The 12,839-nt window shown below is 36.8% G+C and overlaps 1 protein-coding gene across 4 annotated transcripts in view; it reads left to right on the top strand.

Annotated features, from left to right (window-relative positions):
* LOC117344288 (calcitonin gene-related peptide type 1 receptor-like) overlaps positions 1–12,839 on the top strand; it is a 53,610-nt gene that overhangs the window by 23,124 nt on the left and 17,647 nt on the right. For all 4 annotated transcript variants that reach the window (XM_033906981.1, XM_033906982.1, XM_033906983.1 and 1 more), the window contains exon 3: positions 11,826–11,935. In XM_033906981.1, the coding sequence (XP_033762872.1) occupies positions 11,826–11,935 (110 nt within the window). The remainder of the gene's footprint in view (positions 1–11,825; positions 11,936–12,839) is intronic.

Raw genomic sequence — 12,839 nt, 5'->3', positions numbered from 1 at the left:
GTAGTTTATTTATAGTCGTTTCTATGACAATCATTGCTTGTGTGCTAATTCATCATTCCGTTAATCTGTTTTGATTTAGCGTTGCGCTAAAATTTCAGTGTTTTAAATGAAGTGCGTTTGTAGTATGCTGATAAAATGATATGAAATATTGACAAAGGCTGAATGTATATTACATAAATAGACAATCGGCATATAAGCATACTTGTCTATTTTGATTATATTGAGCGAGGATGTTACGTTATCGACATAGTCAAATCAACTTTCACGAATGCAAAATAAAGAGCATAATTGAAAAGTGTAATTCCGAAGACACAACATCAAATGTTCCTCAGACAGGCTAAAACGTTTAATTGTCAGTCATCTCTTAAACTTGCTGAATGCTTTATGTACGTAAACAAACATTGATAATAGCCTATTGTTTATCTCGTGATCCACACTGTTATCTCGTGTATCCACGTTCTGTGTGCGTTTGTCGTCTATGAAGTTTTTTCTTTGGTGTGCATGCTTTTCCTGATATACATAACACATATATATAGCTCTTAAAGGGTTTGATGATATGTGGCACGCAACTGTGGAATTTTCAGCCCTTGGGGTTTTCTGTAACACTGCATACCACGTTTAATATCTTATTTCTAATAAAACACACTTATTTGAGGTTCTTTTAACATTATCTAATATCAAAAATAATTTAATTGTTTTAAAACCGAATTAGAGCGTTTTTACTTTAATATTTTATGATTTTGTCAGGTCAATATAGATTCTACTAACGTCTCCAATGGGTTTCCACACGTTCGGCCCCTAGTATCATGTTTGTTTGCAGCAAACATATGATATATATATAGTAGATCTAATATGAGTGACAATGTTAAATGGAGTTTATTAAATGAATTCAGCCATTTGATATACCACGAGCTTTAACGTGCCAACACCGAAGTAGAAATGGAACACGTATCATCTTTGTGTTGTAGAATGACAACAGTCAATATCTGTTGGTTCTGACCTCTATGTAGCGGGATGACAACAGTCCATACCTGTTGGTTCTGACCTTTCTGTAGCAGAATAACAACAGTCCATACCTGTTGGTTCTGACCTCTGTGTAGCGGAATGACAACAGTCCATACCTGTTGGTTCTGACCTCTGTGTAGCGGGATGACAACAGTCAATACCTGTTGGTTCTGACCTCTGTGTAGCGGAATGACAACAGTCCATACTTGTTGGTTCTAACCTTTGTGTGGCGGAATGACAACAGTCAATACCTGTTAGTTCTGACCTTTGTGTGGCGGAATGACAACATTCAATACCTGTTAGTTCTGACCTCTGTGTAGCGGAATGACAACAGTCCATACCTGTTGGTTCAGACCTCTGTGTAGTGGAATGACAACAGTCCATACCTGTTAGTTCTGACCTCTGTGTAGCGAAATGACAACAGTCCATACCTGTTAGTTCTGACCTCTGTGTAGTGGAATGACAACAGTCCATACCTGTTGGTTCTGACCTCTGTGTAGTGGAATGACAACAGTCCATACCTGTTAGTTCTGACCTCTGTGTAGCGAAATGACAACAGTCCATACCTGTTGGTTCTGACCTCTGTGTAGCGAAATGACAACAGTCCATACCTGTTGGTTCTGACCTCTGTGTAGTGGAATGACAACAGTCAATACCTGTTGGTTCTGACCTCTGTGTAGTGGAATGACAACAGTCAATACCTGTTAGTTCTGACCTCTGTGTAACAGAATGACAACAGTCCATACCTGTTGGTGCTGACTTCTGTGTAGCGGGATGACAACAGTCCATACCTGCTGGTTCTGACCTCTGTGTAGTGGAATGACAACATTCCATACATATTGGTTCTGCAGGTGTCTTTTTCTGTCTCATAAACAATTGCAATTTGTTACAATAAACCAGTTTTTAAACCATATTCATAATTTTATCAACTAGTATATCCATATGGATTGACTAATCCTGTATTTTCCCTATTTTTTTATTCTAATTTTACACTACGGAATGCAACTATGCAGTTTACTTTTATCACGTTTATTCCATTTTTTGTTTCATTGTACCGACCATTCATCACTTTCAAAACTTCAAAAGTAACAAGTACCTTTTTGGGCATTATTATCATTTACTTCCTTCCAAAAAGTAGGTCAGAGTCGGTATGCGAAAGGTAAAGGTCCCGTTCAACGTTCTCCACACCAGTCCCTTTGAGTAGACTGCACGGCGACCGTATCCATTTCCGAAAGTCATACAGTATGCATAAAACACATTATTTAACATTGAATAAACATTTTCTCTGCCATTTTACATTCAATGGGCGTTGTTTAGTTACTTACTCCAAATGTGTAATCGTAGAGCAATAAAGTTAATGACCTACATGACAGTGAAGTGAACTTTAAAATGTGGACAGATACGTGAAATTAAAGTTTTATTGAAGATTCCACTATATCATTTCCCTATACAGTACATAAAAAGGTTATGTAAGTACGCGTATAGGATGTTAACTATTTCTGCGAATGTCAAACGCTCACACACCGCTATAATTATGTTTACTCTTTCCTAAGTACGATAGAAGCGGCGACAATGCAAATAAAACAAAGGCATTATTTCAATGATTTATGATTCCGCCGCATGGCCATTATAGAAAATTGCTCGATCATGATACCTCGGATTATGTATGGAACACACATAAGTGAATTCTACCTGACAATGGAAGCTAATTAAGATATTAGTGATGATTGTTTTGTTAGCCGATCGATTAGGAACGTTACCGATAAAAATAGATGTGTCCCGAGTGACGTATCAAATTCATATTTATTGAAAATTAGATATTGAATTAATTATCGTGAAAGTCTGACAAAAAGGCTTTACCAAGGAAGACGGCAATAACAATTACATTGGTGAACAATGACATCGTACGAAAGGTGTTATTGTGTCAACCTACATAAATATCGTTCAAACATAAAAAAAAATCGATTTCTGGAATCAGTCTGAATTGGATGTTTGGGATTGCTGTGAGGTGGATGTTTGGGGTATGTTTGTGAGGTGGAACTTTGGGATTGCTGTGAGGTGGAGGTTTTGGATCAGTGTGATGTGGAGGTTTGGGATCAGTGTGAGGTGGAGGTTTGAGGTTGGTGTTAGAAGAATGCTTGGGATCGGTGCGAGATTGAGGTTTGGGATCGATGTTAGAAGGATGCTTGGGATCGGTGTGAGGTGGAGGTTTGGGGTCGGTTTAGGATGGATGTTTGGGATCGGTGTGGGGTCGATGCTTAGGATCGGTTTGAGGTGGAGGTTTGGAATCGGTGTTAGAAAAATGTTTGGGATCGGTGTGAGGTGGAGGTTTGGGATCAGTGTGAGGTGGACGTTTGGGATCGGTATTAGAAGGATGCTTGGGGTCGGCGTGAGGTAGCTCTTTGGAATCAGTGCGGGATGGATGTTTGGAATCGTTGTCGGATGGATGTTATCCGGATAGGAACTATTAATTTGCTAAGTCAATCAAAAATAAGATTTCAGATGAGAGGAGTTTCCCAGTTTGAAAAAGGGAAATATAGGATACAAGATAGAACGATATATCATTACTCCATCTTAACATCGCAGCTATTTCCTGGGTGTGAACTCGTGACCTTTGTGCAGAAATTCATCAGCATTAGTTTTGTTTTGTTAACAGCCTTTGGACTTTAAACGGACCAAACATTAGATTGATTGGCATTGTTTCCGTTCCTAATTGTGTCTTGACACTTCCCCTGTTGCCAAGACGATGCTGTGCGTTGCTGTTCACGTGTTCTGGCGCCGGACACGATGGCGCGTACTACAGTTTAACAACGCTAACAAATTGATCGCTTACCCCCGAAATCACATTTAAAGAACCGCTACTATCTATATTTACCGCTAAACTTAATCGCAGATCAACTTAACACTTTTTGCTGTAATTGTTTATTTTCCAACTTTTTAAATATGAATAAAATCATTCATAACAATAACGTCATGTTTTATTTTATTATTTAATAATTATATGATAATATGAGCATACATGTATATGTTTTCGTATTTAAAATATTAATACACAGAGCCGACAATATGATATTTTCGCCACTGTTTACTTAGTAGGGTAAAATTATCGTAAGTCTGACACCCTCTCTATTCAATACTCCAGCACGTCGCGATATGATGAACGCTATTATTGAAATAACTCAGTAGCTTAGAAATTTAATATATTATGAACTCGGGCATAATTACCTCTATATTCAGATCGCTGTCCATATAATATTTTAACAAAGATTTATTAGTTTTCATGTTGTGACATTACTCCAAAAGGGTTTCAAATTTAGTGCTTGACCTACATTTTCTGGTAAAGAGTTCCAGCTTAATTCGATGATGAAGAGCTATCATTAGACGAAGTCAGTAACAGAAGTCAGTGCCTGTTGAGAGTAGGTACTGATAGATGAACATACGTGTTGTCTTGTCCCTTTGGAGTACAGCGGCTGCTGTTAAGCTACTCAAGATGTGTTTGTATTTTGGAACTCTCTGACTCCATCAGAAATATAACACTCGCAATTTCTACTAAAATAACGACATCTTAGGGGTTTATGCAAACTGAAGAGAAACAAGTAACAACTTATTATCAAATTAATTTGAAATATATTGAAAATAACTAGAAGCCGTGAGAATTGGAATTGACCTATTTAGACCTCTAGGGAAGCTTATCAAGGGTTTCAGGAACTTTTCTTTTTGGCCCGATACCCCTTTGAGAGCAACATTACTGATTTCACATGACCAACAATGCTAGAATCGGCTCATGTCTTAGAAGTATGTCTGAGCCAATGTTCCCGGCGGCGTTAGACTGTCTGTCTCTATATGAGATACAAGTACTTTCATGCGGTACAAAGTGTTTAACATATAACAAGTTTCTTTGTTTCATTTCAGAATATATTTTTATTTTCTTCAATTACACAATCAGTAGACAGCATCTAATGATGCTCTGACGACAAAAGAATACACTCGAGACAAAAACCTAAAAGACTAAAACAAATTTATTAATTATTGAAGATAAAAAGATAAGTATAAATGTAGATAAACTTGTAGGTTGAGTATTGGAGGATCATAATCTCTTAATAATAATTTATTCAAAATATGAAAAGACCCATCCTTATTGAAAAGAGCTTTATAATTCTAATGTACCTATGATAAGTACTGATGACTGACATGTACGGACATACATCTGTAAAGCCGGCGCAGGGAGCCAAAATGGACTTAACGATATGTTTTGTGGCTAGGGGTCGTACCGGTGGCCGTAGTGGGCATAACAAATCATTTCCATGATCGTTGTTACGACAGTAAGTATGATCTTTTTCCTGATAGAAATGAGCGGTACAGTAGCCATGAGGGACACTATAGATTAGAATACCTCATCATTTTCTGTAAAACACTAAACATGGACACGAAACAACAAGTCCACACAAGGGGGCCAAGCAAGATAACAAACGAGACTGTCGGTGACAACACTCCCCTAATGGACAAAATGGACCAAAGTAATCAATATCGGATGTGCTCCAGGTGGCTAAACGAATGACCAAACTGCTACAACAACTGTACCTTTGTGCTGTTTGTGTGAAATCCCATTTCGGTTTCTACTTGCAGTGAATGTTATCTGGTTACCGGGTGATAGAACCATTGCCATTTAGTGTAAGTTGTATGGTTGTAGCGTATTGCTTTCATCTTCTCATTATGTGTTTACAATGATATCGTATTTACATATATGTGACTCACTAAGGATGATTTTTCAATAAAAAATGTCCAGCAAAGCCATTCGTCCCCAATGTTAATGTATTTAACGTATTTGATGTTGTGTTACATTTATCAGTTTTTTTATATGTAACTGGGAAGAAATCCTGTTCCTGCTAATAAATGATTCACTCTGACAAAAATCCATCATTTCTTTATGAAAACGTGACTTTTCAAAATAAGCGGTCCATGGGAAATGACATTAACTACTGACATATATTAAATGTCAATCCCTAAATTCGGTTGTTGTTATCTTTTAAATGCAATAAAACACTCAATCCTTAATACTAGCTGTACATCTTGAGACAAAATATAGAAGTATATAGTTTAAGACTGGTAAGAATCCCGCTTTGATTTTCCTAACTTTCCTCCTGGTTTTCGACACTTTTGGTTCTTAGCGTCACTGACGAGTCCTATACGGAAGAAACAAATGTATGATGTCCCTGGCATCACTGATTGACGAGTCATGTAAAACACAAAACAGCTTTGTGATGTTCCTAACGTCACTGACGAGTCCTAGAAGGAAGAATCAACTGTGTGATGTCCCTAACATCACTGACGAGTCCTAGAAGGAAGAAACAACTGTGTGATGTCCCTAACATCACTGACGAGTCCTAGAAGGAATAAACAGCTTTGTGATGTCCCTAACATCACCGACCAGCCCTTAAAGGACAAAACAGCTTTGTGATATTCCTAACATCGCTACCGAGTCATGGAAGTACCAAACTGGCAAACAGCTGAATGATATCCCTTACATCACTGACGAGTCCCTTGAAGGAAGAAACAGCTGTTTGTTGTTGTTTTGAATTCGTCATTAGGATTAAGTATTTCTATTGCCATAATCATTTTAGGGGCACTGTTCAGCTGGTTTGCCTTTAGAACAGTTCAATTTAATGGCAACAGAACAAGCAAAATATTTAGAGAAGCATCTATAAGGGTAAATTAAAACTCACTGCAGAAACGAAAATATATTCTAATTGACACGAATTATCATAGTCATGATAGATATATATATATATATAAATATATGTATAGTAACATTAAAAGAATACCTTGTAAACGGCATCGCCATGTTCGGCTTGTAGCTGTTTGGGGGAAAAGCTCAAATTGACCTAATAGGTATACCCATGCATTTCGCAAGAATTAAATCATCATCTTTAAAGAAGTTAAATCAGAACAAATTAAGAAGATGCCTCCCTTCTTATTGTATAATCCATATTGGTTGTATGTAAATATGTTTAAGTTTGTTTTCCTGTTTTATGTAAGGAGAGGACTTATATAAGCTCCAATTCTATATTGAAATACTATCAGTCAATAAAGATATGTTGAAATTGAAATTGAAATTGAAACGGCATCGCCTCCAAAAGGCAAAATAGGGTAAAAAATATCAACTTATACGGAGAATCTTAAACAGGTACATTGTACCAGGATAATACGACCACTTGATCCAAAATGATAAGCGTCTTCAGTTTCATCGACAACACTCCCGCCTTGTAAACATTTTTTTGGAGAAAAACCTTGATATAGAAGTAAACACCTTTTTTACTTACATTTTTATGTATTTTATTGTTTTTAAAATGTATTGTCCTAAGCAATTTACAGAGAGTAACATACAATTGGTGTTATTGTCGTTATGTCAAGACGATCAATTCTACTGTATTTTTAGAAATAGAACACAACCATGAAAAATAATTATCTTTGAAACGGTACGGATGAAATGGACCCCGTTTCATAACTTTCACTAAAAGAAAACCATCATTTCCTTTCTCTTTTTAAACGTTTATTAAAACCATGCGGAATTGTGCCATCAAGAAAACACAACGCTCAGAGCATGTGTTAAAGGAATCCAACCACGAGTTTATTGTAACTGGGAACTCTTAAGGTGTCCCGACACTTTATCACTGGCGCTCCACCTCTGGGTCGCGAGTTCGAAACCCACATGGAGCAGTTGTCTGGTACCGACCGTAGGTCGAGGGGTTTTCTCCGGGTACTCCTGCTTTCCTCCACCTCCAAAACCTGGTACGTCCTTAAATTGACTCTGACTAGTGTACTGTTAATAGGAAATTAAACAAAATAAACCAGACCAAACCAAGCCTCTCGTTCATGGGTTCAGCAACCTTTCATTTACAAATGTGTGTACTTTAATTTTTTGTATTTTGTGCAGATTTCCAAGAGTAATTACCGTATGAAATGTTTATATCAGTTGTATCCGTTACGAAATCAATTCATGATTAATCTAAATTAAACAAAAAAAAAACGCTATTGACGTAAGACATCTTTTTCTGGAGAGCCGCCAATGACTGGTGGTATGGAACATTGATACCGAAACCCGAAGTTTGTAATGAGGAAATGTACTGGGTGTATTCCAAGAGCAGATACTAATTGTAACCTTACTTTACGTAGATAATGTAATATGGATAGTGGAGAACACTTTCTTACGGTTTGAATTTATTTTTTATTTTTGATTATTCAACAGATGTTGATAATGTGAAGCGTATCCGTATTTCCGCTGTCGTTAGCGCGAATGGGCGGTATTAATTGGTACATGTACGTTGAACATTCGGTTTCGTGGTAAATAAATACCAAAGACAGAGAAAGAAATTTATAAATATAAAACCAAATTGCGAAAATTTGTGAATGTTTGCGTTTTTGAAAGTCACTGTTACTATTTACCATGATATACAAACAAATATTCGTCATCACGTCTTTTTGACGCGCTCGATACGTTAACAATGCAGTGTGATCACGTGCCTCCCTTTGTTTCTAGGAAGCAATGTGACATAATATGGTCTAATTATCGAACTAGTTTTCTAATGCGTATACAAAATTCTATCATGTGACGTCTGATTTCCGGATAACAAGAATTAGCGGTCCTGCTGTGTCACGACCTGGATGTTGTGTCATGCACGTGCGTTCTCTCCCTACGCAACAAGGCAAAACCTCGTTCAAAACCACCAATCATAAATGGGTAATATCTTGACATTTGTTGTACCAGGAGGTGTCTTTGAAGAGCGTTGCGCGAATTTTCGCTATTGAGTGTTGATACATTATACACGCTTAGTCACATGAGTGCTAACTAACGAAAGAAACTGTTGTTAGATCATAAAATAATATTTCAATGTCTGTCGGGTGGCAGATGAAATCGCTGACAAGAGATTTTGACTTTTGCAGTATGAGAAACTCAAACATAAGGGAGACAGACGACATCATACCTATAATCTTAGAAAACTTGGGTATCGCCTTATTAAATCAAGCTATAAACTACAGGTGTTCAATATCCATTTCCATGTTGTAATATATAATCATTTTAATGGTACGTCTGGGTAAAACTGTTTACAGATGATTTAAGTTTATTATAGCCGTCATCTTTAAACACCATTCACATGCGCGCCGAACTGTCTGTTGTGTCTGTCATCGCCTAGGCGTCCTTTGTAATAACTAGGTTTTTCTGACCCCAAAGCTATACGTTTGATATTTTGACAGCTATAACTGGTGTGGGACCAAAGTTCATTTCTTTATCAAAAAGTGGAATTCTTCTCTGATTATATTTGTTGCCGCGGAATTTTGTGGTGTCTCGCAATGACAATTTACTATTGTTTACCTAATCCATCCAATCAAAAACCGAGGTTTCGGACTCTTGGAGATACCAAAACAACAGAAAACTCAGACAAAACAACGAAACCGTAATTCCAACTCAAAAAGACAGATTGTATGAAGACTCTTTAACAAATACAAAGTGAATAAGACCATACGATTCGGAAGAGTAAGCATCTTTTATTTTATATACGACATTCGCCATACAAATCTAGGACAAATCCCGTTAAGGAACATTCTTAAATTTGAGTTAGGGAGGTGACAACGGAACCATTAGACAATTTAACAAGCATCGAAAGCGTTTGTTCGCATATCGCATCAGGAAATTTAACGTTTCCCAATTAGATTATCATGTCAGCCATAAAACTCTCATAACAACTGAACTACAAAATATATTTTCGTTTAGAACCATAACAGTTTGAACTCTACCATTATGGGAAGTTTGATGAAGATCCGTTAAAAATGAAATCACTAGAGCGCAGGATCAATATTGTTTTATGGTATGAATTTAATATCAATGATGACCTTGTCCTTGATCTTGACACCCTGAAGCACGAACTTGTTATTAAGGTCTAGTGTTACTCATATTTGACCAATGCATGATATTTGATTGAAATCCCTTTAGAAACGATGTCGCTACGGCGCTTACAAAAGGCGAACATACAAACGTGCATGCGCCCCAAACAGACTTCGTCGCGAGGGGATACATGTAGTAAATAATGGCATCAAATTCTAATTAACTTAACTCATTAACTAAGAATTGTATTATCTTTTGACGTCTTCTTTGTGTATATATTTAATTTATCTCTATGTACAGTGTATAAATAATGTTACTACTTCACTATGATTTAATCTATGACAGTAGGCCTAATGGCGATGAAATTAGAAGGAATTTAATTCCATTTAGTCCACGCTTGGTTATTTATGCATTTTAATGATAATTTGATTAGTATCACGACACGATGCACATGACATTTATATAAAAATATCAGAGTTGACAGCACACGATTACTTTGAATAATTAAACTAGTTAATAAAATACTGAATCATTAGTTGGGCCTTTTAAGTAGAAATTTTCAAAGCGATAATACGTTTAGGTTTTTTTCTGACTGATTAAACTTGTTGATATTGTAACTATGAATCGTTCGTTAAGCCATTAAATTCGACGTTTTGTAAGCGATAAAACTCGAATGTTTTACACATGTTCTACAATGGAATATTTTAAAATGTATGATGCATATCTTTTTAGCCATGTAAACAATTGTATAGCACCTGCAATCATAAATAAACATACCATTACAAAAGGTGACATTAACAGCATACAATTATTTAAATGTTTCACATATTAAATGGCTAACGACTTCAAAATGTAAATTCGAACACAGCACAGATGTCGATATGTAAGCAAACTGCCACGAAGTTTGGGCAAGAAAATTGTTATCATGGACCCTTATATGTGTTTACTTGGTTGTTGTAGAAGAACAATGGTATTGTTTTGTTGATGTTTAGCGTTCCCGAGGTTACCGTCGACGTCAGGCAACTTTGTTTATCGCGTTTTTACGCCACAGCTTTGATTTTTACTTTTATGTCGGCACCATTTGTGTTTACAGTTCACCGCTATCGCGGAGGTCTGAACACACGATACTGTAATTGTTAAGTACAGAAATAAAAATAGTATGTTAATAAATTTAAAATTTTCAAACAATTTGCATTAAATGACTCACGGAAGCGGTAAATGGTAGAGGCATTCATTTCCGTACAGAGTTCTGAGGTTTTTTTCCCATGAACATTTCGTAATGGGTTAAATAGTGAGATATGACTCGCTAAGTGACTTTGGTAAGCACGTGGGCTGATCGCTCTGTTCTGTAGAAGCATTATTTCACTAAAAGGTCAAATCATAGATAAATTGGTTAAAACTCTCTCTTAGTCCATTATTCGGACACTAATGTTTCCCTGTGAATCCCTAAAGCATATTAAGTACTATGCAATGGCATCAGTATGGCACTGGAGACAGTTCCGATAGTCTTTTCAACAAGAGGCAATGCTCAAGGGCATAACGCCGTGTCCAGACATTACAAAGAAAACAATATACTGTAAACTCATTCATTTTGGAATATTTCAATTTTCGCGGATGACTTACATGTACTTACTGGTTATTTGAACAGATTAACGTATTGAATACTTGGAGCATCCACTCTAATTGTCCTGGAAAACAATATATCAAAATTTCAATAAGGCAATCCTGTTTTAGCGGAAGACTTTCAGTTCGAAAAACGCTAGAATAACATTACTACAAAAACAAGTTCTTTTATATTATTTAAGAAAATACAGATGAAGCATGACGTAAGAAAAAAAACAGGTACTATAGCTCTTACACAGTATCGGTAAGGATAGCTTGTCTGATGCTCTTACATGTAGTCGGAATGCTAAAGGCATGATTATTTTTGTTCTTGCAGCCCAGGCATATAAGGACTGTACCGAGAATGGCACGTGGTTTTCTCTCACAAATGCCATGTCAGGACAGACATTCGAGTGGACCAACTATTCTACATGTCTCGACATTGAGGTGAGTACTTGTTAGTATGTTTGTCTTAATGCGGGCGGACGTAACTTATGATAGGTTATCTCGATGCACGTGATTGTGGAAATGCGTCCATGACATTGATATTTGTGGGACGTCCCGTCTGACTTTCTCAATATCAAGATAAGTGGGGTGTTGACTGCCCTATCGGTCCTGTGTTGTGTAATAGATACCAGCAAACCAATACTGTCGCCACTCCAAGACGTACGGAGTACATTGACATCGCATATGATAAGTGTCGTTATTGAATTATGAGATTGTGCCTCGTAGGTTACTTAATCCAGAATTTTCTTTTTCTTTCGCCTTCCGGTTCCTCTGACGCCTCCTACTTATCTCAACACTTTAAATCTTTAGCATTAGTGAAGAATCCTACAAGAAGGAAACAGCTGTATGTTGCAGTTTAATCTATTTTGGCCCTACTGTCTAAATGAGCATTGAAATGCGCTAATATCTAGTTTGTCGTTTTTACAATCCTTCCAATGCGATGGTGTTTACACAATCTGAGACGTAAATTAGTATAGAGGATAATATAAGGCGCTGATACAATACTTACAAGTATTGGTGCCGAGCCTATGAGAGATGATGACACTGTAAATGGATACCGTTGTTAATTTCAGTGTATTGGAAGTGACGGCCTGTAAGTGACTTCTCAACATGGTCTCCATGGTTTCCTAACCTTCGGCTATCACGTCCTTTGCAATTTTCTTCTCACATGTGTCTTAAACAAGTATTCAATTGCAAATATCTTGTGAACATCCCCCATTTGATTCGGCATGGACAAAAATTTGTTTAACAACAGTATATATGTAGCTTATGGCTATGTAGTAAAGAAAGAACAAATACATGTTAAAAGGAAGCGTTTGAATAAATCCTGCGTTTTATGACCCAC

This window comes from Pecten maximus, chromosome 15 (assembly GCF_902652985.1).
Source record: "Pecten maximus chromosome 15, xPecMax1.1, whole genome shotgun sequence".
In the NCBI taxonomy this organism is placed as follows: domain Eukaryota; kingdom Metazoa; phylum Mollusca; class Bivalvia; order Pectinida; family Pectinidae; genus Pecten; species Pecten maximus.
This window is presented reverse-complemented; position numbering and strand designations above follow the sequence as displayed.